Raw genomic sequence first — 26,184 nt, forward strand, 5'->3', positions numbered from 1 at the left:
TACTTACTTTATGAGCACATTGGTGATGGTCTCTTCTCTATTGTTCTTCAAACGATGGAGCAGTATTCACCATTTTAGTAAAATAATACGAGCAATGAAAAAAGCTTGTAATACTTGGCCTCTCAATATTGAGGCTATACTTTTTGTTCTCAGATCCCCCACCACTCGCCTCTTAAAAAGGTGACAATGAGTGGTCCTGAAGAAGGTGGATGCAAGTTATAATTTCCACTGAAACCTACGTCGACCGGACTAAGTGATATCCCAGTTGGCAACCCTATCACGGATGGTTGAAATGTCATCTCCATGATTCTATCAGTGTATGCAGTTATAGGCTGGGAAGTTTTATGTATGTGAGGAGTGTGTGTCCATGTGGAGTGGAATGATAGGTCAGGATGTAAGTGTAGTATTATTATGGGGATATGTTTAATGTTTCTATGCACATGTAAATTGTAATTAAGATAGTCTCCGAAGAATATGACAATCTTAATGGAATTGCACAATTGTATTTATTGCACTTTAAATATGTTTGGTGATGTCATGTACACATTTTTAACTTTTGTATAACCAAAGTAAATATTAGATCATGCTTTCTTATAGACAAAGTAAAAAAAATTAACCAAAGAAAATAGTAAAATGGAGTAAAAATACAAAGGTTTGATGTGTTTGTATAGCAAATGGTAGCCCACAGAGCTGACAACCTAAAGTAAAAAGATATAGGTCAGGTGGCAGTTTTTTGCAGTGTATCATGAGTGTTTCCCCCTTGCTCCCAGACCTACAAATCATTCATAGGGAGTATCTCTCTTTGATTATTAATTGATCACCTTTTTGACCAAACTATAGAAAAAAATTTAAAAAAGGATTTCAAGGCAGCAGAAGTATTGGGGGCACTTCAAATACCATCTCCTCGTAGTTCCTCTCACCATGCATCCTTCCTTGGAGGTTCAAAGAACACATCCTTTGAAGCCACCACCTCTTACCAGTGCACTCAGGACCAGCAATCCTCTCCCAGAGTTTATTTTAGAGGATCCTATAGAGGCAACAACTCCAAAGGCAAATGTAGCTCCCTAAAAGGAGCTACACCTGCGGCCAAACCCTGACTTGCCTCTTCTTCTCCCGACCACCTAACTCCTGTCGGGGGACGTCTACAAGTGTTCTTTCCCACATCGCAAACTATCGCCTAAGACCAGTGGGTATTTGGATATTATCCAACATGGTTATTGTCTGGCGCTCACTTACACCCCTCCAACCATTCCAGTTTGCAAACAGACTATAAGTGGAACATCAAACGCTACTCATCAAGGAGGTCAAAACCCTACTTCTCAAAGGAGCTATAGAACCAGTCCCCAACCATTATGGTATAGGAGTATACTCCATATACTTCCTCATACCCAAAAACGGATGGGTCCCTCAGGCCCATCCTGGACCTCAGGTCTCTAAACGAATATATCCTGTCAGAGCGTTTTCACATGGTAACACTTCAAGATATCATCCCACTTTATAGCTGCACTAGACATAAAGGATGCCTAATTCCACATTTCAATACATTTGGCTCATCACTGATATCTCAGGTTTGTGGTGGGGGGGGGGGGGGGAAAGCACTCAGATTGCACCACCAGTGGCACTGGGGCGGCCGGGTGCAGAGTGCAGGGGCCCAATGTTAGCCACTTCGGCTAAGGGGCCTTCGGTCAGGGTTGCTTATGAGTATGCCACTCAGATGTGGAAGAAAAACTCCTGAGGTTAATATCAGCACTGCAAGGGCCAACAATCAGCACAGGAGCTGCACCACCTTCGGCACGGAGCTGTCTGGATGCAGAGTGCCAAGAAGACGTTGGGAGCCCAGTTTGCAAAGGAGACCTCCGGTTTGAAGAAAAGGCTGCAGGCTCTGGTAAGGAGGCTTCCTGAAGGCGACCACCCACTGGAGAGGTAAGTTGGATTCTTTTGGGGGCGGGGGGGTGCCGGGACACTGCCAATTGGCCCACCCAAGGCTGTGGAGCGTCAGGTGGAGGGGTGTCTTTGGGCATCAGAAATTTTTACCAGCTCCGGTTGGAGGGCTTATAGTTGAGGCTGCAGGCGTCTGCTTAAAGCTCGAGGAAGGTCTGGGATCACCAGATCCCAAGCCCAGATCGGTGGGAATACCTTCTTGGGCTGTCGGGCCAGTCAAACTCTGGCTGTGGACATCTGGTGTAGAATGGTGCAGAATTGTCGAGCTGCCTGGATCCAGGTTCTGTGTTTGAAGTCTTTGTTGAGCAAATCTGGTGCTCACTGGAGACAGTCTTTAAGGTGAGTGCAGAGTAGGTCCTCTGGGCTCGGGGGGGCTGCTGGGCATGCCGGGGATTCCGCTGTAGGAGTTTGAGTTGGGACAGGTTGGTAGGGCTGGGACCAAAGCAGTTGGTGTCCTCTTCCTGGATCAGCATGGCTCTTTGGTCCCCCTTTCTTCCTCGAATCTGAGGAGGTAAGGTTCAGGGTCTCCCATAAATACTAAATTTACGGTTAATGGGGGGAGCAGGTCGGAACCAATTGGTCCCTTCTCTGGAGTAAGTACATCCCCTATTATGCCACCCTCCAGTGTGAGGGGGGCATGAGCCTCTCACTAATTGGCTGGGTCCCTTTCATCAAGATGGAGGGGACTGAGATGTGTTCTTCACCTCGCCCGCCTGAGGGGTGGGGTTGGCAAAGGTGGGCACACTTGATTTTCCTACCGATTCTCTTGCCCAAAGTAGGGATCAGAACTGGTGGGAGCCAGTTGCTGGGAGCAGCAAAAGGCAGAGGCTGCTTACAAAGGCGGCATGCCTTTGAAGCTTCTCCTTTGTGGACCCAGCACATCCTGGGGAGGAGGCATGGCACCTCTGCCCTGATTGGGCTTTGTTTCTGGACCCAGAGAGGAGAGGCTGTCTACCAAGGGGTCCAGAAACATGTCTGGTGGTGGCAAATGGCGGGCAGCTTTTCAGGAACCACACCAGGGCTGGTGATTTTTCACAGTGCATCTCTAAGATGCCCTCTGAGTGTATTTTACATTAAATACCACACTGGCATCAGTGTGGGTTTAATGTGCTGAGACGTTTTCTACCAAATTTCCCAGGTTTCAGTAAAGCCATTATAGACCTGTGGAGTGTGTAATGACCAACTCCCAGACCATATACTCTGTATGGCTTTACTTTACTTACAATGTCTAAGAATGGACGTAGGCACTGTAGGTGTACAGTGCCGATTCATCTGTACTCACCTGGGGGCTAGTGCACCTTCCTAGAGGGGTGACTTACCTAGGTCCCAGGCAGTGGGTTGTAGGCATGGCACACAGTGATGTGTGCCATGTTGACTCCACTTTTCTGTGCACCAAAGTACGCAGCCTGCAGTGGCAGTGTGAGTGTTAAGGTGCAGGGTCCCGAAGGGTGGCACAATAGGTTCTGCAGCCCTTAGAGGAATTCCCTGGTCAGTGTCCTTGGTACCTATGGCACCTTTTACAAGGGGCTTATGTGTGGCCAGAGATGTGCCAATTGTTGGTAAAAAAAGGTACAGTTTTGTGAAAGAACAAATGCCATGGAACCTGATTTGCAGGGACCCAGGGCACCTCAAGTCAAGTTGCATTAAATGTCGGACAAAAAGTGGTGGGTAACCATGCAAAAAGTGGCACTTTCCTACACCACCACCCCAAAAGAAAGAGGATGAGACTAATCTTTCCCAAGAGAGTCTTCATTGTCTAAGTGAGTATCTAGACGATTGGCTCATCAAAGCTGCCACCCGACAGCAGTGCTGAAAAAAAAACAATCCACAATACAGCTACTTCATCAATTGGGGTTTACTATCAACACCACCAAATCCCAACTCCAGTCCCTAGAGTCTATTATCAGCACAGTGGTGGGCTTACCCTATTTCAATTCTGCAAGGATAGTCTTTTTAAGCTCAAATTCCTATGTTCTCCACAACTATCTTATTTATCTTACACCATTTGACATTGGGCTCTCCACCACAACATTTATTTGTTAGTGGAATGCCTTCCGATGATTGACAACAATTTTCTGACCTTATCAGCAGGATGCGCCAACAAGTCCATTGGTGGGAACTCCACCAGCACCCTCAAGGAATATTAACATTGTACTTGCACGACTCATGGGCCCACCATTTGAGCCCTGTTAGACTTGCCCCCTTCAATACCTCACTTGGAAGGTGGCATTTCTAATTGCGGTTACCTCACTCAGGCGCCTTAGTGAACTTCAAGCATTAACCCTTGAATAATCTTTCTTCCAAATACATAGGGACAAGGTTGTCCTCCCCACCAACCCTAAATTCCTACGTAAGTATGACATTGATAGGACTAGGACTTTTAGAAAGACACAACGAATGTTTGTGGCATTCTCCCGACCTCATAATGGGAAGGCTATATCCAAGTCAGGATTTGCCGAATGGATAGTTAAATGCATTCAAACATGTTATGCTAAGGCCAAAAGGGTTTTACCCACTCTTCCTAGAGCACACACTACTCGAAAGAAAGGAGCCTCTATGGTCTCTGTGAGAAATATCCCAATAGCGGATATAGGCAAAGCAGCCTCCGGTGGGGTTACGCACTCACTCCACTAGAGCAACAGCGGCAACCACTCATTAGCACACAGTCCCACTCCTTGACATCTGTCCGGCAGCTTTGTGGGCATCCCTGCACACGTTTACCAGACAATACTGCCTGGACAGTCCAGTCCGGGCGAACAGATATTTTGCCGGTTCGGTCCTCCAGGATTTCCTCGTGTGATCTTGGTTTGCAGACCCTCCTCTGGGGTTGGTATTGCTGGGGTATCTATTAAAAAGGTAAGGGATCTACAACTAATTGTCTCGATCAGATGAACAAGTTACTTACCTTCTGTAACAATGTATCTAGTAGAGACAAATATCAGTTGTAGATTCCTTACCGCCCAACCCATCCGCCCCGCTCTGCAAACTGATTTCTAGGGATAGGGACTTTCCTACAGGGCCCTAGTTTTGATGCACCAGTGGTCAGTATCTTTCATAGCTCTGCGCTTCTGGCATGGAAAGTCGTGTTAAGAACCGATGTCAGGGCGCATGGGCGGCATCTATATAGGTCCAACGACCCCACCCCAATGCCCACAACGCAGACGACGGACGCGGAGCCCACTGACACCACCTAACAAGCAGGGGGACTGCTGAAGAAAAAAATCTCTTGATCCAGACTGATGCCTGGGGGGAATTCAAAAGGTAAGGAATATGCAACTAATATGTCTCTACCAGATAAATATTTACCAAAGGCAAGTATCATGTTTTTTTACTGCGATTCTATTAATTTAAATCCATAGCTCCTTTCTTTGATCGAAACCCTCCCACAAATCATCTGCCAAACTCTCCCCAATTGTGGTTGTTTCCTTCAACAAAACCTCCATTTACAGATGCTCAACTTTAGTGTGACAGTGGAAACTTAATGTGGTGTACTTCAGTAAGAGGAGAATCTACATTCACTTTCAAGCACCCTCTTTTGCAGAATCATCCTCTGATTTTAAGAACTGATGAGGGGCTAGCCTTAAACAACAAATGACTAGTAATTTGTCTAAACAGTATTGAATTTTTGGGAAATTAGGTGATCAATATGTGTTGCAAAACTACTTAGGCAACCTTTAGATATGCACAGTGTGCTCTAAATAAATGTCTAATTTACATTAAACAAATGTGGATTACCTTTGTTTTTAATCTTTAAAATTCAATTAAGTATGCTTTATATTGCTCATCTGTCATATTCTATCTACTGCGATGCAATAATTTCATGCTTTTATCCTTAAAGTGCTTTTGAAATCTTCTCGCTAATGTTTTTGCAAGCAGACTAGTATCCCCCAGAGTAAAGTTTCATAGGGGACTTGATACTAACCTATTCTAGACAGTGGTTGGAACAAAGACTTTGGTGTCAAGCGAGTCTTTTTTTCCCCCATGCTGTAGAAATTGTTTGGCCTAAGGTGGTTATTCTACTCTTCATAAATGTATGCTTTGTTGCCCGGGGTTGCTTCCCTGCCTGCTCTTTCAACGATTACCATTGCATCTTATGTGTTGGCTTCGGTATTTATGCATGCCTAAATAATTGAATACAGTACCATCAGCTCAGTTCAAAATAAGTATTTAATGTTCAGCTGTGCTTATTTTAACAGGATTCTCCAGAATCTGATGAAAGAGAAAAAGAGAAGAAAGAAAGAGATCGGGACAGAGAAAAAGAGAAAGACAGTGGAAAAGAAAAAGCAAGACAAAGAGCAGAATCAAAACATAAATCCCCCAAAAAAAGATCTGGAAAAGATTCTGTAAGTTTTAATTAGTATTTTGTGAACTGTAAATTAAAAACTCCTTTAACTTTCACTGTAATCTTAAATGAACATGGCCTCCAAACTCTCACCAAAAACAATTTTAGTTGTAATTGAGATTTGTGAAACATAGAAAAGTTTCTAAGGTTGCTATAAATGCTTGTACATTTCTGTAATATAAAAAAAAAATCAACCTGATTGGAGCAAATTGTTTGACAATGTTCAAATTTGTGAACATCCTTTTGGTGCTTGCGATGAAAACATACTAATTAAAGTAAGTTGCCTACGAAAGCAACCTTTAAGAGGATAAACGTAGAACCTTTTACAGTGCACGGTCCACTTCTGACCTTCAAACACATACCATTTTGTAGGATGTCTTTGACATGTTGAGAATCTCAAAACTAATTTATAAGCTTTAATTAGACTTTAAAAATGGAGTGGTGTAGATGACGATCTCATGCTACCCATGTTCCTCTCCTATATCCTTATTGTAGCAAAGCCAATTTGTTTCCCTTCAAACAACCTTTAAGAGATTAAATGTTATACATCCTGTCTTCTAGCAATATTTTAGTAAATTTAATTTTTTTATGTATTGTATTTTTCACAATGTGTTGCCATATCACAGCATGTTGCTTGTTCCAAAAGGAAGTTTAATCTTCCTGGGAACTGGTGGCACACTCAACAGCTGGGAGTGCCAGACCTCTTTTTAAGTGGACAAGGATAAAATATTCCTATTGCCTTTGTGTCATAATGTTAATTTTCATGTGGAATTATGCACTGTCACTCATTACTTCTAGATTCATTGTCTTGAGCCATCTGATCTTTTAAGGTCTAGTATCTAAGGAGTGGGGAGCAGAGATTTCTCTTTAGGTTGTTGCTCATTTATGACCTGGGATTTTAGAAAGATTTTATATTTTTATTTGTTGGTAATTTGTATACTCTGTAAGTTGAAATGAAATGATTTTGCAATTGTACCATTTCCTCTACTTTGTACAGTGTGTGCTCAAATGACACAATAAACATTGATTGTCTTCTTTTTTTAATCTTTTTTTCGTGACTCCTTTGTTTGAGCTCTGTCATACAGGGTTCATTCGAGGTGTCTCCTGCCTGGGGGACTACCTTAAGGGTGTACTGTTTATTTATTAATAAGGTTGAAAGTTTGACTTTTACATGTTCTGTCTCTGCAACAAGTAGGCGAGTATTTATTGTAAGTTTAGTACTCTGGAGAATACCCTCTCTAGAAAAGTTGGGTAATGCAGTCTTCATTCTTTGAATACGTAGCAGCAGTTCTAGATTGAAACTCCCTCATGCCATTCATGCTAGTGTGGCTGCCTTGCTAATTGTGAAATACTAACCACATGCTCCAAGTGGCAATCTTTGAGATATGCCTACTCCTTTTTTTACTTTCAGATCTTTCAGAGCTCTTTCTATTCAGGAGTACAGACTTCTAATTCCCAGTGGCTACTATACAAAAGGCAGGGTGCTGAGCAGAAGTATGTATATGTTCTCATGCAGGATTCTGTTGGGTGAAATTGCTCATCAGTCTTTTTGGTTTACATTCATAGAGGCTACCATGTAGAGCGTATTTGTTGCCTCTAGCATTTATTTCTGATTAATGCGTCTGAGTATCCATCTACTGATAAATCGCAATCCGTCAAACTCAATATCCAAGCAAATGACGCTAAGTAGCATCACAACAATTCCAGTCACATAATCATCATCAAGGTGTTACTGTATGTGATCGCATGAGCTGGGATTGCAGTCATTTTTAAATCCATTTATACATACACAACAGCAGACCTTTTCGTCCCCAATTGTGAAAGCATAATTTTCTCCCTGAAACTTTAACATTTCTCTTTTTCGGGCTGCCTCCTATACATCACCCACGAGGCCTTGAGGCTAGATTCCTTCAAGCCAGCTCAGAAGCCATTGAACCTTTTGCGCTTGAATTCTCCAGCCTCAGTATTTTAGATGACCTTACTGTCTATGACTTTGAGTGAATATAGTGAATTAACATGCAATTTAGTTTAAGACCTGGAAGCCTTACAGCTCATCCAGTTGGTCAAGACCCCACAAACATCTTTCAGGACACATATTGGACCCTGTCTTCTCAAACCTTCCCACATTGATAGTGGACACAGATAGCCCCCCCGCATGAACAGATCTATGTGATCCCCATGTTCATACAGTCATTCATTTCCTCCTACTCCTTCCCCATCATTCGCAACTAGACATTGGTCGAAACTTAGTGGCTGCTTTTTGCAATCCCCACATGAGCTACCAGATCAATCTTGAGCTTTGGGCTGATCAAGTACAGTAGGGTGTTGTGGTGGGGACCGGGTGCATATGGATGCTGTTACATCCCATCATTGCTTGCCAAGTGTTTTCTAATAGGAAGGTCTTGTTCAAGGTGGCTGGCATACATACACGTTGTGGCATTCAGGTATATTTGAAAGAAGTACATGTTGCTACCTCTGCCCTATTCAAAGAGGTAGCAGTTGCAGCTGTTTGAAAAGCAGCTAGTAGGACTTAAGGTCCTTTTCATCCCTTGAGCTTTGTTAGGGCTTGATAAGCAGTGAGGCTGGTCTTGGTTAAACATTACTGCAACTGTTTTGACTGCAGCCAGCCCTTTACTTACTATACATGAAGCCCTCCCTCTGAGATTTACTGCAGAGCGAGTCCTTCAGTAAATTGTAACTGCCACAAAAGTATTTATTAGAAGGGCAGGTTACCTTCAGTAATATTGTTCTGCTGCATACTCCCATCTTTGTGCAGATTAACGATTGCTCATCCTATTCTCCATTGAGTGTTGTTTTCTGTCCTTGTTTTTAAGAATCAGATTCTCTATCTAGCTTGAACTTACCCTCTTAGTCTGTGTGTACTCTGAGTACAAGATGAAATGTATGTCACTGGAGTTGCGATCCTCCTTCATGCGAGTTAATTCCATGGAATTGTTTTGTCTCATCTAATGGCATACTGATTACTGAGTGACTGGAGAAATTATGACACTACATAGCATCGGTTTCTGGGATATGTTTCTTTGCTTTGGGAGATTTCAATAGATGATCAATCAGCAAGTATGAATCCAAAAAAAGGTAACCCCTGGTAAATAACTTTCGTAGCATGTATTGCCATTCGTAAACGTACTCTGCTTAGTCCTGCCATCTAGTGTTTGTCTTGGACATTTGCAAGTTTTTTCCATAGAATCATTCTTCTGAGGCATTACGTATATCATCCCCTCTTTTAGCTGTCATTGCCCACAGTCATTGATTCCATGTTAGATTGTTTTTTCTGCCTTCTGGTTCGGACGTGTACCGACAGGGCATAGTGTTTGGTGACTTGAAGCGGTTTATTTGTGTCCAAGCGGTCGTTTTGACTGATAGAAATGGAAAAAATGGACTCGGCAACAGATCTGAGGCTTCACTTTATTCTCCTGGTGGTGATCTCCCGAAACCGGCCTCCTTTCGACGTCTCACTGCCGAGGCCTAGGGCCCTCCTTCGGGTACTGCAACTCTTGCATCAAAGACTTAAGAATACTTGCATAGTAATGAAAAGGACACGCTTCCATTACTGCCCCCTGTACCACTCCTAATTCTCGTGGACCAGCCACCATCAGGTCTGCAATCTTTCTTTCCTTCAACTACGTGGGTTACACATGTTGTGCCTGCCTCAACTTACAGTTCAAGAAGACTCATTGAGTCTGAATGGAGTTTGAAGGCAGCACACCAAAGTATACAGAGGTAAGAGTTAGACGACACCCCTGACGTCTTCGGGGAACACAGCATCAAGGCAGAGGAGGAAGCCAGACCCTCAGAGGCACAGCCCCTCCAATCTTCACCCAGCTCAGAGGCAATCTTTTACTCTGATGAGAGAGACGGGCCCCTGGTGCTTCACAACCACAGATAAAGACTCAAGCTGTAAGTATGATTGGCACCGCACACCACTTAGGCCAGCACAATGGCCTCAAGCCCAAGCTAGAGGGTGTCCGGCATCAAGTCCTGTGGCTAAGAAACAACCATACGGGTCACCTATGACTTCAGGCACTTGTCTGCACTGACCACAGCCTTTAGAGCCAACAACACTCCTAGGCACCAATCCTGCTAGTCTGTCGTACCCAAACATCTTACACAAGCCTATGATCCTTTCAAAGGCGAGAGGGCCCCAGAGCCTACATATGTACTGAAAATTGGAGTTTGAGAATTCCTTGGGCTCCAAGGGCTCAGTAGGTGCTGTAAACACCCTTGATGACCTGCTCCGTGTGATCTTAACCCATCTTCCAGGAGCTGCAGGAGGAGCTGGATGCACAGCAGAAAACCCTATTCATCCATCTGCAAACAGGCAAGATCTGAAAGAGACACGTTGGTGATAGATTCCTTACCTTAGAATATCCCCAGGCGTTCGACTGGATCCGGAAAGTTTTTTGTAGCAGTAACCCTGCACGTCAGTAGGTGGCGTCGTGTGGCTACGCGTCCGTCACTGGCATCGTAAGCGCCTAGATGACGTCACGGGGACTACTTAGGCGCCACCCATACACGCTGACGTCCGTTCTTTCTTTTTCCGCGCCAGCAAGCACAGCTCCGGATACAGCACGTACCTTAGTCACTTTTTGACTACTCTTTTGATACTTTTGTCTTCCCCTTTTTTCTCCTGGTGCACGTAGGGCTGCCTGGATTTAAGTCCTCTGGGGCCTGCCGTCGCAATATGTCAGTGGCGGACCCCATGATGTTTGCTTCTACTGCCTGGAGATCGACCACGACTGCCGAGATTGTCGGGCCATGGCCCCGAAGGCCTTGAGGGAGCGGTGCTGGAAACCGCTGGAGGTCCGGCACTCGTCCCAGCGCCTCTCCAGGTCCAGGGACCGCTTGCTGGGCCGCAGCCGTTGCTCCTCGGGCTCCAAGTCTTCGCCCTCGGATTCCGGTAAGTGACGACATAAAAAGAATTCGAAGAAGCGTGTTCCCTCTCTGACGTCCCACCGTCGGTCCTCAGTTGCGGACAAGGGGAACAGGGGCTCTGCCCCTGCGGCTCCGTTGGGGCCTGGGAGTCCCGCGGCCTACCCGCCTTACCCCGGGTCTGTCGGAGACTCCCGAACAGGTGCAAGAATTTCTTGCCACCATGAACTTTTTTAGGCCTCGGGCTTCCGCCGGCACGCCTTCGGGCCCCACGGTCCCGTGTCCGGATCCTATTGGCCCGTCAGCGCCGCCGTTGGCTACGGCGCCACGAGGTCCGGCTCTGACTGCTCCGCCTCCGGCGCCGCAGTGGGTGCCGTTTGTTCTGCCCTTGCCCCGGTTCCAGGACCATTTCGTTCCTGCCTGGGATCCGCATTGGGACACGGCGCCGGTCTGACCCCGGCCAGCGCTGATCACGGCGCAGTTTCCGATGCCGTGTGTCCCTGCTCCGCTCTACCGCCATGGCCGGTTCCTCCTGCAACGGAGGTGGAGGATGACTGCTAGGGGTCCTCGGACCCTCTTGCCCATCAGTGTGACTCCCAGCAGGACTGGGTGGACAATCTGGAGGACGCCGGCGACCTCTGTCTCTTCTGACCTGGCGTTCGCCTCTCCCCCGCCTACAATGAAGGAGGGCGCTTCCTACACGATGGTACTCCGTCGGGCTGCTGAGGTCCTCAACCTCTAGCTTCCTACGGTGGCCCTCAAAACTAACCTCCTCACCGAGGTGCTTCAGACGGTGTCTACTTCGTCGGAGCCACTGCTTCCCTTCAATGACGCCCTCACCGACGTCCTGTTGGGCACTTGGTCGCGACCGGCCACGGGGGCCCCTGTGGATAAGAATGTCGCCAGGCGTCACCGCCTGGCTCCTGGAGACCCCGTGTTTCTGACCACTCATCCCACGCCTCAGAGTCTGGTCATCCAAGCCTCGACGTCGCAGAGTGCCTTTCCCACGGCTCCGCCGGATATGGACTCTAAGAAGCTGGAACAGTTCGGTAAGCGGTTGTTCTCTTCGGCCAGCTTGGGGCTGCAGTCGGTGAACACCACCTGCTTATTGGGCCGCTATTCCCACGCGGTGTGGGATACCGTTGCTCAGGTGTTGCCTCAGTGTCCTGAGGAGGTCCAGGCTGTACTTTCCCAGGCGGTTGCTGAGGGTAAGGATGTGGCCAAGTTCGCCATTCGGTGTGGTTTGGACACTGCTGACTCGTTGGGCAGGGCGATTTTTACGACTGTGGTACTGTGTCGCCATGCCTGGTTGCGATCTACTGGGTTCTCGCCCGATGTCCAGAGCTCGCTCATGGATATGCCCTTTGATGGCACTCGCCTGTTTGGCAATAAGGCGGACCGTGCTCTGGAGCGTTTTAAGGACTCGCGGACCACGGCCAAGTCCTTGGGTCTTTCCACGAAGACCCCGGCCACTCCTGGTTTTCGTTCCTTTTGTGGCCAAGGCAGGGGCGCCCAGGCACGTTTCTTTAGCAAGCCTGTGCAGAACCAGCCTCAGCGCAGACGTGGCTTCCGCAGGGGCGGATCTGGGAATCAGCGTGGGGGGCAGTCCACCTCCGCCCCCGCTGTTTCTACCTCCAAACCTTCCTAAACTGAGCATTGTGGCGCACCCCACGCCAGTGGGTGGCAGGATTCGCCATCACCTCCCCCACTGGCTCACTATCACATCGGACAAGTGGGTGTTGCAGATCATCCGCAAGGGTTAATCCCTTCCCTTTCAGTCCACCCCTCCAGCCATGCCACCTCGGTGTCACCGCATGTCGGGGGAACACTTGGCAACTCTCCGGCAGGAAGTTGCGGCCCTTTTGGCCAAGGGGGCCATTGAGTGCATTCCTGGGCCAGAAGTAGGGAGTGGTTGTTATTCCCACTACTTTCTGGTCCCCAAGAAGGACAAGGGGGGGTCTGCGTCCCATCTTGGACCTCCGGAACATCAACCGCTTCCTCCGGAAGGAAAAGTTCAAAATGCTGACTCTGGCTCAGGTCTTGACTGCCCTCGACCCTGGAGACTAGGTGGTAGCGTTGGACTTGTAGGACGCATATTTTCACATCCCCGTCCTTCCGGCCCACCGGCGTTACCAGCGGTTCACGGTAGGTCAGGAGCATTTTCAGTTCACCGAGCTCCCCTTTGGCCTTACCAGTGCCCCTAGTGTGTTCACGAAAGTGGTGGGGTGGTCGCACCTCATCTGCGCCGATCAGGGGGTCCAGTCTTCCTCTATCTCGATGACTGGCTGTTGAAGGCGGGCTCACCTAGAAGCTTTAATCTGTTGACAAACATTACATAGTCGAACATAATGACTTGTTTAATTAAACATGGCCACCAGTAGCTTTTCTATAACATTGTTCTGGTTGCATTTATCCCATCATGAGCAGATGCCAACCCCTCGTGGGCTATTTTGATGAGAACTAATCTAGACCACTTATTAGGAATTATCCTATCTCGCACTCTGGGTATTGAAACCACACAAGTTGTTGTTTGAATTTAGAGTGAAGCTGATGGAAGGTGTTTCACTCTTTTCTCTTACTTGTATTGCTGCTAGTATATCCATGTTGAGTTTCAAGAACTGCTGATTTAACAATCTGCACTGCAACTGTCGCAGCTAGGTCAGCTGCACAGTTCCCTGTAGCGTCAATCCTATCTCGCTGATGGCCCAAATTGCGCATCACATTGACTAGTAAAAGCTTGTATTGTAAGTCGGCTACCCTTTCCCTGAGCTTTTTATTCTTAATTGGTTTCCCTTTTGAATCCATTCAGGGGCCAGTATTTTAAATCTACACTGTAACCCTGCATATAAAAGTATGAATCTAGTACTATTAGTCTATAAAAACCAAGGAGTTTGTAGGTGTGCTGCGGGTGGAATTAGCCATCTTTAACTACACCCTGCACTCTTGCACAGGGTGAGAAGTTCTTTTGTTTAGTCCCAACCGCAGGTTGTGCAGAGCAGTCTGTATAAAATAAGCACTCAGTTATGACTCAGTGGGTAGTATTTGAGGAGTCTGAGATATATTCTGCTCATATTGAAGAAAAGCTTCTGTCCCAAGAGTCCAATTGCTTTCAAATTTTAAATCACCTGCATATAACAAAGAGGCCACTGCTCCCATCTCAGGTGTTAAGCATTGGGAATACTTGCCAACCTGCAGCTTCTAGCTCAGAAATGGGAGAAACTGCTATCATTAGTTTTTCCTCCACCAACAGGTGCTCTTTCAAAGGAGCGGTTTGTACAATTACATGGATTTTCTCTATGGAAGCTTAACAAGCTTAGGCTGGAGAATAAGTGTGATCTGATAGACATCTAGCTGCAGAGTCCTTACCTGTGAAATTCTCAGGTGTCAGACTGGATCCAGAAGATTTTTCTTAAGCAGTACCCCTGCGCACTAATAAGTGGCATCAGTGGACTCTGTGTGACGTTGTCTGTGCGTCATAACGTCTGCCACGTCTATATAGGCGCCACCTTGGCGAGCTGACGTTGGTTCTTTTCTTTCCATGCCAGCCAGCACAGATCAGTTGTAGAGAGCTACCCTGGTCATTTTCTGACATTTTTTCAACTTTTAGTCTACATTTTTTGATTGGTGTGTAGGTATTCTTTCATGTAAACCGTGCAGCGCCTCTCACTGCAGCATGTCGGTCATGGATCCCCACCGCGTGTATCTTTGGTGCCTGGAGCGCGACTGCGACCTGAAGTCGTGCTCCGACTGCTGGGACATGGCTCCTAAATCATTGAGGGAGCAGTCCCTAAAGTGCTTGCGGCCCGGCGTCAGACGGCTCAGAAATCCCGGTCTTGGTCGAGAGGCCTTTGACCCCCCACAGGCTCAGCGAAAGGAGTTCCATTGGTTTACGCATTGGCAGCTCCTCTGGCCCCAGCGCCCATGGACCCAGATCGCTCTGGTCATACCTCAACCTTCCCCCTGCACCGCATCAGCCCCATTCTCATCCCTGAAGACATGGAGCCGTCCGGCACAGATCCCTCGGACTCTGTCGCATCCTCAGCCTTATTTGGAGCAGCTAGGATTGGAGGAAGATTGGGAGGGGAGCCAGGACCCCTTAGATGTCCTGCTTTATTCTGAAGAAATTGACTGATATGAGGAACTGGGTGATGCCAATGGCTTGGATACCTCTACAGAGCTTGGCATGCTTTCCGCCCTAACCTGGCTACGAGGAGGGAGCATCCTTTGCCATGGTAGTATGTAGGGCTGTGGAGACCTTGGAGCTGCAGCTTCCTACTGTGGTGATCAAAACTGAGGCCTGCAGCCTGCCATCTCCACCTCAGAACCCTTGCTACCATGTAATGAGGCCTTGACTGATGTTCTGCTGGGCACCTGGTCCAAGCCCAGCACAAGGCTCCTGTGAATATAACAATTGCCTGCCGCCATCGCCTTGCACCGGGCTAGTCCGCTTTCCCCACATCTCACCCAAACCCCGAGAGCTTGGTGGTCCAAGCCACTACTTCTCGTTGCGCGTTCCCTTCTGCATCGCCGGATAGGGAATCCAAAAGGCTGGATAGCTTCGGCAAGAAAATATTTTCTTCCAGCCTAGCATTGCAGTCGATAAACACTGCATGCCTCTTTGGGTCGTTACTCCCATTCGTTATGGGAGACGGTTGCGTATGTGCTGCCACAAGTCCCAGCGGAGGCCTGGGCTGTCCTCTCCAAAGCTGTTGGCAGACCGAAGGGAGTTGCAGCAAAGGTTACCATAGGCTGTGGCCTTGACACGGCAGACTCGCTGGCTTCTCTGTGGATGTCCAAGCTAACCTTATGGACATGCCCTTTGATGGCTCTCGTCTCTTCGGAGATAGGGCGTACACGGTGCTAGAGTGTTTCAACGAGTCTTGGGCTATGTCCAAGTCCTTTGGGACATGGCTCAAACGATTGGCCCACACGTTCTGGAAGACATGTGGGTGCTTTCCAGGATGTGATCAGCAACTGACAAAAGGCCTCCCGATCATGGCCTGAGCGATCGGCACCTCTTTCTCCATTTGACAGCATGTTTGGCTGAGTATACAGTGCTAGCAGCAAGTTCCAGATCCCCCCCCCCCCCCTCCCCTCCCCCCCAACCCACATAAATCATCAACCAAGCCTTCCGTATCAATCACCCATGAAGCCTATTAGATTTCAGTGAAGGCGAATGTCTCTAATCAATTCATCATTGCCCAATTAAGAAATTGCTTATCTGAGTTGCAAAAGCACCAGGGAGAAAGGAAGAAGATAAAAACGAGAGGCAGCCTGGACCTTAAATATCCTAGAGGGCATCACATCAATCCTACACAGCAGCTGTATCCTTAGAGTTAAGTGGAGTTGCATGCTAGAGCAGATAAGTATGCAGTGGATCCCAAATGTCCCACAGCCTAGACGTGGGAGGCAGCAGTTTGCCATGAAGAAACAATTGATCATTGCAATAGATTAAATCCTTCAGCCATTACTTGAATTTAGGTGCCATTCCCCTCTCCCAACGGCAGGCAACTCTTCTTTTAGCCAGCTGCAAAGCCAATGCCACATACTTCCTATAGCCTGCATCGAGCGCACCAGTGTATCCCAAGAGTGAAAGAAGCAGGTTGAGTGTTGGAGGTTTCCCAATTATGACATTCAATGCATTGTCCACGCCAGAATGAAACGCAGGGCCAGGTGTAGGAAGTCCGCATCAGCTATCCCGCATCTGTGTCACATCTCGTCCAGCCGGAGACAATAACAAAATAATATAGCTGGAGTATAATAGATCCTGTGTGTGAATTTAGAGTGTATGATGTGAAGCCTCCTACTAGGAGCAATCTGTCCTTTTTTGGCACAGAAGTTTCGCCACTGATCATCCATAAAGGGAGTATCAAGATACTTCTCCCAGTGCAGTCGTGCCTGCACCTGAACACTTGGGCATTCAGCTTGGATATTTCTGTACATAAGTGAGACTGTATCTTGGAGTGACTAATTGTAGCATAGTGTGTAGTGTGATAAAGGTGGGAGCTTCAGGCAGAAAATCAGGTGTAGCTGACTAAACAATATGTTGCAAGCGAATACATATGAAAATCTTCATTTAGCATGCCGACTATCCATTCAAAAATTCAGCTTTGGAAAGGAACATGCTATGCTGATACAAGTCTCCCCATCGTGTGTAGCCCTGGCTTTTTAGCAAATGTCTATATAGAGACTTGTGAGTGACTGGCAACAAAGGTTGGAATCTAAGTGGAGACAAAGGAGGGTATAGGATTGCCTTTCCGATTTATGGTCCATTCTATGCCAGACCTTTGAGGTACAAGCCACATTAGAACCGACAAGTGAAGGGGCATCAGAGGAGGAGCCTAAAAAGGAAGGTGGGTGTTCGGGGTCATATATTACTGTTCAGTTGCTAAGTGAGGAAGGAATGAAGTGGGTTTATACCAATTGTAGGAAGCTGGCTCTATATATTGTACCAAAGTAAGGTATAGTGTGCACAGTCCAGTGGATCCCAGGAGATGTAGCAGAGGTTAAAGTAGATAATACCTTACTCTCTTTTGTGGTAGTGTGGTTGAGTAGTCAGGTTTATCAACAGTGTAGTGTTAAGCATTTGTTGTACACACTCGGGCAAGAAATGGTGTCACACACTCAAAGATTAAATCCAGACCAATTGTTTGTATAAAGTTTTTTTTGTTGCTTTATTTCTGGTACCAAAATTTACTTATTAGCAGGTAAGTGAAACTCTTCTTACAAGGTTATTTTTAAGAACACAGTGAACACTGGATTTGTAGGAACATTCAGATTGCTTTTGCAGTTGAGAAAACAGTTCAAAAGCATTTAAGATTACTGATAAATTACTTTTAGATTACTTTGAGATCACTTTCCAAGTTTACAATGAAACACAATCCTAACAGTTCAAGCAACACAGGACTTTTAGAAAAATGTTAACTCTGGAGAAGACACTACGTTACTTTTTGTTGCAGTACAGGACTGTTCAACACTTAAAATTTTCAGAAAAAACCCACCATTCAGCCCTATGGAGAAAAACAAAGTGTTAAGTTTGCAGGTAGGTAAATGGTCTCAGAGTTGGAGTTTTGGAGGGTAGAACCAACGTTCCCTAAGGATCAGGCACTCAGAGGGCATCACCAGCGGCACTACGGTGGCCGGTTGCAGAGTGCCAATGGGGCTAGGGGTCACCTCGATTGGGAGCTGCTCATGGGCATGCCACTCTGTCTCGGGGGTCGAGCACCTTGGGTTAAGGTCGGGGCAATGGAGGGTCCCAGTTGGCACGAAGCCCAGATCTCCAGAGGCACAAGGGTGGCTGGGTGCAGGTTGCTCAGGAGATGTCAAGAGCCTGGAGGATGTCGGTTGCAGAAAAGTACTGCAGGCTGGACACCGAAGACTGGACGAAGGGAATCAACGACCGGAGTATGAAGAGGAAGAGTTGCTTGACACCAGAACACCGTCGGTCGGACAACACAGGACCCAGGAGCTGCCAGTGCAGGGGTGTCCTTTCGGGTCTGGGTCTTCTCACCGGCTGCAGTTAGGGAAGGGGTACCTTCAGGTTGAGGCTGCAGGTGTTGAGGAGAAGGTCGGTAGAGGTCCTCCAGCATGGGATCACGGGTCCGGATCGCCAGGGGACCTAGCTGGGGTGTTGGGCCATTCAAACTCGGACCTTGGGCGTTTGGTGCAGAGTGGTGAAGACTCACGGATCAGGCTGGATCTGTGGTCCTGGCTTGCGTTGGTGTTGAACAAATCCGGTGTCCATGGGAGATCAGAGTTCTTTAAGAAGGCAGGGCTGGTCTCCGGGGTTCTTGCTGGCTTCAGGACACGCTGGGTTCAGCTCACAGTGGTTTCAGAGCTGGAGACAAGCCGATAGGGCTGGGGCAAAGCAGTTGTTGTCCTCTTCTACAGCATGGCTTTTCTGTCCTCCTCCTTGTCACTTTGAATCTGAAGAGGCAAGGTTCAGGGGTGCCCTTAAATACTAGATTTAGTTGTGTTACAGGGTTGTGCAGGTTGTGACCAATGGGCCTCTTCCCTGGGGTCCTCTTCCAGATTGGAGGGATCCTCCCATCTCCAAGATGATTTGGGGGGGGGGGGGAGAGGTGGCCTTCACTTCGCCTCCCCCACCTGAAGGGTGGGTTTGGCAAAGGTGGGCACACCACCCTTTCTGCCTAGGTTTTCCTATAGGTTCTCGCTCCCAAAGTGGGGGTGAGAACCGGTGGGGGGAGCAAGTTGATGATAGCAGCAAAAGTCTGGGGGCAGCTATCAAAGGCAGTCTTCGAGGACCTTCTCACCCTGGGGGAGGAGGGACAACACCTCTGCCCGGTATGTGCGAAGTTTCCATACACAGAGAGCGGCGGGCTCTCTACCTAGGGGTCCAGAAACCTGTCTGGTGGTGGCATTGGCTGGGTGCCAGTCGTAAACCACACGAGTTGGTCGTTTTTCAGGGGGCATCTCTAAGATGCCGTCTGTGTGCATTTTTCATTACATCCAAAACTGGCATTAGTGTGGGTTTACTGTGCTGGGACTTTTGATTCCAAACCTCCCAGACCTCAGTAAAGCCATCAAGGAGCTGTGGAATTCATGTTGACAAACCTACAACCCATACATTCAAAATGGCTTCACTGCAATTGCCTATGCCCTCACTTGGGTATGGTGCACTCTGCCTTTAGGGCTGTAAGGCCTGTTAGAGGGGTGACTTACCCATGCCACAGGCAGTGTTGGTGGGCATGGAGCACAGGGGTGAGTGCCATGTCGACTCCTCTGTTTGGTCTGCACCAAAACATCCAGTTTGCGTTGGCAGGGAGATGGTGTCAAGGTGAGGGGTCTCTGAGGGAGGCATTATTGCATGCAGCCCCCAGATGCCCTCTCTGGTAACCAGGCCCTTGGTACCACGGATACCCAATTTCAGGTCTACGCCCCGTGTGGTCCCCAAAGGTGAGCAGAGGGGCCAGCTGGACATCACAGATTGTTTCCTTCCTCATCTCCCCGTTATGTTCCCATCCCTCCCTCTATCGATCTTGTTTTTCTATGTTTATTGAATGCATAAGCAACAGATCTAACTGTAATGTAACTGTAACTGATGTAACACTGTAACACTACTGCGCTAAACCAAGAACTCGCAACGCTACAGTTAAATCTTAGTGCTGCCTGGCCCACGCACCAGAAGGGTCATCTGCTTGATCCCATTTTCACTAACTGGGAGGCAGTAGAGGTTGGTCCACCACAGCCTTTGGTTTGGACTGATCATCATCTAGTCCCTTTTGTCATGCGATTGCCTAAGCCTAAGGTGCAAGAGAATTTGCAGAAGGGAATAACCTACCGGGGTGGCTTTTCCCCATGCAAATTTAAGAACGCCCTCCTGATGAGGGGTCCGCCTGGGGGGGGGGGGGGGATGCTGACAGTGCTTGCTCAGAGTTGGATAGGAGGTTAGGAGAAGCACTCGATAGCACTGCCCCTTGGTCATGGAAAACATTTACTAGAGCAAAGAAGTCTGCACCCTGGTTTAACTCAGTGCTGAAAAATGCTAAGGCAGACTGTAAACGAGCTGAATGGCAGTGGAGGAAGGACTTCTCTACCCCAAGCAGGTGCGAGTACAAAGCAATGCTGAAGGCATACCATGGACTCATCAGGAAAACTAAGGCGGAATATTACCTAGAAAGATTTGAGTCTTCAGGGAACTCTACTAGGGAATTATTCAGGGTTTATAAGGAGATCTCTTCCCTGGACACAGTGGCAGCTCCTGCCGCCGGGTCAGTTGAACGCTGTAACCTCATAGCGAGTTTCTTCTCTAACAAAGTGGTGACTATCTACTCCACGTTTCCTGAGTCGGCCGGGGTCCACCAGGACCTTCCGGATGTGTCAGAACCTCTAGGGGAGGATGAGAGACTAGATAGTTTTATGATCACTCCCCCTGAAATCCTGAAAAAATTCTGCGTGAACATCAAGTCTGGTTCCCCTAAGGCTCCGACCTCCCCGAGTAGGCTTAAGGGGTGTTTAGAAACCTTGGAGCCCTTTATCAGACATCTCCTGGAGGTCTCATTCAGGACCAACACAGTCCCTGGCTGCTGGAAGGAGGCAGTAGTACTTCCCCTCCCAAAAAAACCTCAGTTAGGCCCGGAGCGTTTAGACAATTTGCGACCTATCTCTTTTACCCTACTTTGCTAAGATGGCAGAGAAAGTGGTAAATGAACAACTTACAGCTCATATTGGGAAATGTCACCTTCTTCACCCCACTCAATCGGGTTTCCGTAAACACCACTCAACGGAGTCGGCCCTTCTCTTGGCAACTGAGACCATTCGGGAGTATGTGGATGCTGGTCAAACGGCCGCCCTGATCCTGTTGGATCTTAGTGCGGCCTTTGACACGGTAGCTCACCACACTCTAGTCCACCGTCTAAAGAAAGGAGGCGCGTCTGGGAGGGCCTTAGATTGGCTTATATCATTTCTAGCTAATCGCAGCCTCCAGGTGAGGCAGGGCGAGTTCTACTCTAGGGTCATAGGATTGCAGCAGGGGGTTCCACAGGGCTCAATTTTGAGCCCTACTTTGTTTAATCTCTATGTGGCTCCCTTAGCAGAGATCGCCGATGGCTTTGGGATTAAAGTCGTCTCATATGCCGACGATACCCAGTTGGTGGTGTCTTTGACCCAGGAACAGCAGTCGGCAGCTCCCAATCTGGTGGTGTGCCTGCAAGAATTAGCCTCCTGGATGGAAAAAAACTGTCTGAAACTTAACGGTGACAAGACAGAAGTACTGGTGGTGGGAAGAGCTCCATCCGTATGGTCCTCTGCTTGGTGGCCGCAGAACTTGGGCCCCACCCCTGTCCCATGCGCCCAGGCCAAAAACCTGGGGGTTTGGATGGATCCTCACCTATCATTTGATTATCACACCAGGCGGGTCGCAGGAGCCTGTTTCGGAATCCTAAAAAGTCTCCGTAAAACCATGGATATACTACCTATTGCTGCTAGGAAGACCCTAGTTCACGCCCTCGTGACATCTCGTCTTGATTACGGGAATGTCCTTTATCTGGGTGCTACCGGCAGGTGTATAAAGAGACTTCAATGCGTTCAGCACGCTGCAGCCCGCGCGATCCTGATGCGCCCGAGGAGAACTGCCTCTAAGCCGGCTCTTGCCTCTCTTCCCTGGCTGCCTATACGAGAACGAGTCTGGTTTAAAGCGTTGTGTGTGTGTCATCGCATTATCCAGGGAACCTCTCCTGCTTATTTGTTGAACCTCCTTACCCCCTATACTCCAACCCGCCACCTGAGGTCTGAGAGGAGGGGATTGGTACGCGTCCCGGCTGTGAAGAGAGCTAGGATGGGTGGTCGCTCCTTCTGTTTTCTGGCAGCCCAACTATGGAACAAACTTCCCGAGAGCCTTCGGCTGGAACCCTTTGAGGGCATGTTTAGGAAGAAACTGAAAACTCACCTATTCCCGCCTGGATAGGTCTCCGTGTTCATCAGAGCGACGTGCACCGCAGCGCGGGGACACACTGTTCAGTGTAACCAGGCGCTTTATAAACCCGATTAACATAACATAACATAACACGTCTTAATCCTCATGTAAAGTGCTCTGATACGTCCAGGCCTAGCCTAGTCTTCTCCGTCTCCTCGCTGTCGCCTGCCCCCTCCCCCACCTCATCCACCTCATCCCTCCTTCATTCTTTGCTTGCCTCCCCTATCCCTTTCCTCTCTCCCCGGAATCTCTTCCCCCTGCCTGCTTTGTTTATCCTTGTGCCTATACTCCGCTCAATCTCCCTCCCCTTACCCTTCTACACGCCATGAACCAACGGATGTAACTCGTAATTGACGTACCTTCTGTAACCATGTGTAACTTGCAACCTATGTAACCCTACCAGCCTGACTCCCTAAAATGGCCCCCTCAAGTATGTTCATGTCCAAAGCACTCCTACCCCCCTTGTTGGGGATGGATCCAGCATCTTTGCCCTGGAGTCTCAGAGACCCTTCTGAGAGAGTCCTCCGTGACAAGGGAGTCTCACATAGTGGAGGACTGGGATTGATCCCCTTACCACTGGGAACCATCTCCTACCCTCCCTGAAGTCAGACACTGTGCTCACGCTGGGTTTTTCTACCCCCTCCCCCTCCTCCTCTCTCCTTCTTTCTTCTAAGTGTGCACATGACCAAAGCACTCCTCTCCCCTTGTTGAGGAGGGATTCAGCAGCTATGTCCCGGAGTCTCAGCGACCCCGCTGAGAGAGTCCACCGCGATAAGGGAATCACACAAAATGGAAGACTGGGAATGACCCCTTTACCACGGGGAGCAGTCTCCCACGCAGCCGGACATCAGACAGTTACTTCCTTGTCTCCTTGCTGTTTCTCCTATTCCCTCCCCCACCTCTTCCCTCCTTCTTTCTTTGCTTGCCTCCCCTATTCCTTTCCTCTCTCCCCTGAATCTCTCTTCCCCCTGCCTGCTTTGTTTTTCCTTGTGCCAATTTTCCGCTTACTCTCCCTCCCCGTCACACTTTTACATTACCCCTTACCCTTCTACATGCCATGAACCAGCGGATGTAACTTGTAGTTGATGTACCTTCTGTAACAATGTGTAACTTGTAACCTATGTAACTCTCTTCATGTAAAGCGCTCTGATACCTTCGGGTCTAGCCAGCGCTATATAAAACTCAAGTAAATAAATAAAAAAAATTAAAAACTTGTGGCCCAGAGGTGTGCCAATTGTGGGTACAAAGGTACAGTTTTAGGAAAGAACACAGGTGCTGGGGCCGGGTTAGCAGGATCCGAGCATACACTCAGTCAAGTTGGTATCAGGTATGTGGCAAAAAATTAGTAGTGTTTAACCATGCAAAAAGGGGCACTTTCATCCAAAACTCTCCCCCCTCCCTTCCCAACGAAAGGGAATGAGACAAACCTTTTCCAACACAATCCTCATCTAAGTGGAAGAACCTGAAATGTCCATCTGCATTGGCATGGGCCGGCCCAGGTCTGTGTTCCGCTGTAAAATCCATTACCTATAGGGAGTTGGACTGCCTCAACAGTTTGGGATATTCACCTTTCATTTGCATTAGCCATCTGAGGGGTCTGTGGTCAGTTTGGATTAGGAAGTGAGTCCCAAACAGGTACTGTCGCAGCTTTTTCAAGGACCAAACCACAACAAAGGCCTCCCTCTCAATGGCATTCCAACACTGTTCCCTGGGGAGTAGCCTCCTACTTATAAAAGCAACAAATGGTCCTAGACATCATCATTGATCTGGGATAGGACCACTCCTATCCCTAGCTCACAGGCATCAGTCTGCACAATGAACTGCTTGGAGTAGTCTGGAGCCTTGAGAATAGGTGCTGAGCACATTGTCAAAAGCCTTTTGGCAGCTCACTGTCCAGTTCACTTTCTTAAGCATCTTCTTTGTAGTAAATTTTGTGAGGGGGGGGGGGGGGGGCACTCTGGATCCATATCCCTTCACAAACCTCCTGTAATACCCAGTCAAGCCAAGGATTGCCCTGACGTGTCTGGGTTGTTGGAGCCTCCCAGTCCAGAATTTTCTGGATCTTGGGCTGTAAGTGTTGTACTTGGCCTCCACCTACAAGGTGGCCCAAGTATACAACAGTTCCCTGCCTTATTTGCACTTGGATGTCTTGATAGTTAGGTCTGCAGATTGCAGGGCCTTCAAAACCCTCCCCAGGTGAACCAGGTGAACCTGGCATGTGGAGCTAAAGACAGCAATATCAAGATATGCTGCACTAAAGGTCTTCAGCCCAGCAAGGACTTGATTTGCCAACTGTTGAAAGGTGGCAGGGGCATTCTTTAAAGCAAAAGGCATCACAGTAAACTGATAATGCCCATCAGCTGTGGAGAATGCAGTTTTTTTGGGGCCATGCCAATCTGCCAGTACCCTGCAATTAAGTCAGAGGTGCTGATAAACTGGGCTTCCCCTATTTTATCAACTCATCAGCTCTGGGTATGGGGTGAGGCTTTGTCTTAGTGACAGCATTGAGTCCTCTATAGTCCACAAAAAACCTCATCTCTCTCTTTCCACCCTAGGGGTGAGGTTTGGGGACTAAGACCAGGGGGCTGGCCCATTGACACTCAAGAGGGTTCAATTACCCCTAGCGCCAGCATCATGCGGACTTAAGCTTTGATGCTCTTTTACTTGGTAAGACTGTCGATAGATTTTGGTTTTGACAGCAAGCTGTCCCCAGTGTCCACATCATGGGTAAACCAGTGAGTCTGACCAGGGACCAAAGAGAAGAGCCCAGCATACTGTTGCAGGACACCCTACCAGCCTGTAATTGCTGTTTCGCCTTCCTGATCTCGTCAACGGTAAGGTCCTGAGCTACGAAATTTCTCTGCACTATACTCGGCCAGCCCAAAGATGCATCTTCCAGATAGGAATCCGTGTCAATGGGGGTTACCCTTCTAGTCATGTAGATGGACTTATAAAAAGATTTGAAGGATACCCTGGCTATCCATCTGCAGTCGGCCTTGGTTGTCACGGACACTCAGAATATCATTAGCATTCACTGGGCGCCTATTCATCATGGCCAAAGTATGTCCCGGTCGCTCACCCTCACCATAGGCCTTGGTATATCATATTTACCCTGAAACAGGCATTCTCTATTTTCATCGCCCTGAAATTCAGATATCGAAGTCCTGATTTGCTGGGCCAGGCTTCAAGATGGGTAAGATGATGGCTCTGGGACCGTAATACCCCACCAAATTTGGCAAGGTACAGCCCCCTAACTGTACCGTTGAACACCTCCCAGATTGTGCCTATTATGGGCACCGAAGTTGCATTTCTGGTAAAGAAATCAGAAAGTTCGAGGCATATGAGCTGCAGATTACACACTGTGCATAGATCGCAATCTGGTGTTGGGCCCAGATGTTTGCACTTGTTTTTGTCTTGGAAATTCTTTGGAAGTCACGAGGTATGCGGCGACTCCTTTGGATCATAGTGCGCATGGGCTTCGACACGCAATCCTTTCCTTCTCTACGGTATTGTTTCGATCGTGTTTTCCCATCCACGTGACCCTTCAACTTCGAAGTCTTTGATTCCGGTCGTCGAC

At 48.1% G+C, this 26,184-nt stretch overlaps 1 protein-coding gene across 4 annotated transcripts in view; it reads left to right on the forward strand.

Moving 5' to 3' along the window:
* The window catches only part of PRPF40A (pre-mRNA processing factor 40A), an 827,412-nt gene that overhangs the window by 731,873 nt on the left and 69,355 nt on the right, over positions 1 to 26,184 (forward strand). For all 4 annotated transcript variants that reach the window (XM_085645530.1, XM_085645532.1, XM_085645531.1 and 1 more), the window contains one exon: positions 6,138 to 6,284. In XM_085645530.1, the coding sequence (XP_085501656.1) occupies positions 6,138 to 6,284 (147 nt within the window). The remainder of the gene's footprint in view (positions 1 to 6,137; positions 6,285 to 26,184) is intronic.

The sequence above is a fragment of the Triturus cristatus genome, chromosome 3_1 (genome assembly GCF_964204655.1).
Source record: "Triturus cristatus chromosome 3_1, aTriCri1.1, whole genome shotgun sequence".
Taxonomy (NCBI): domain Eukaryota; kingdom Metazoa; phylum Chordata; class Amphibia; order Caudata; family Salamandridae; genus Triturus; species Triturus cristatus.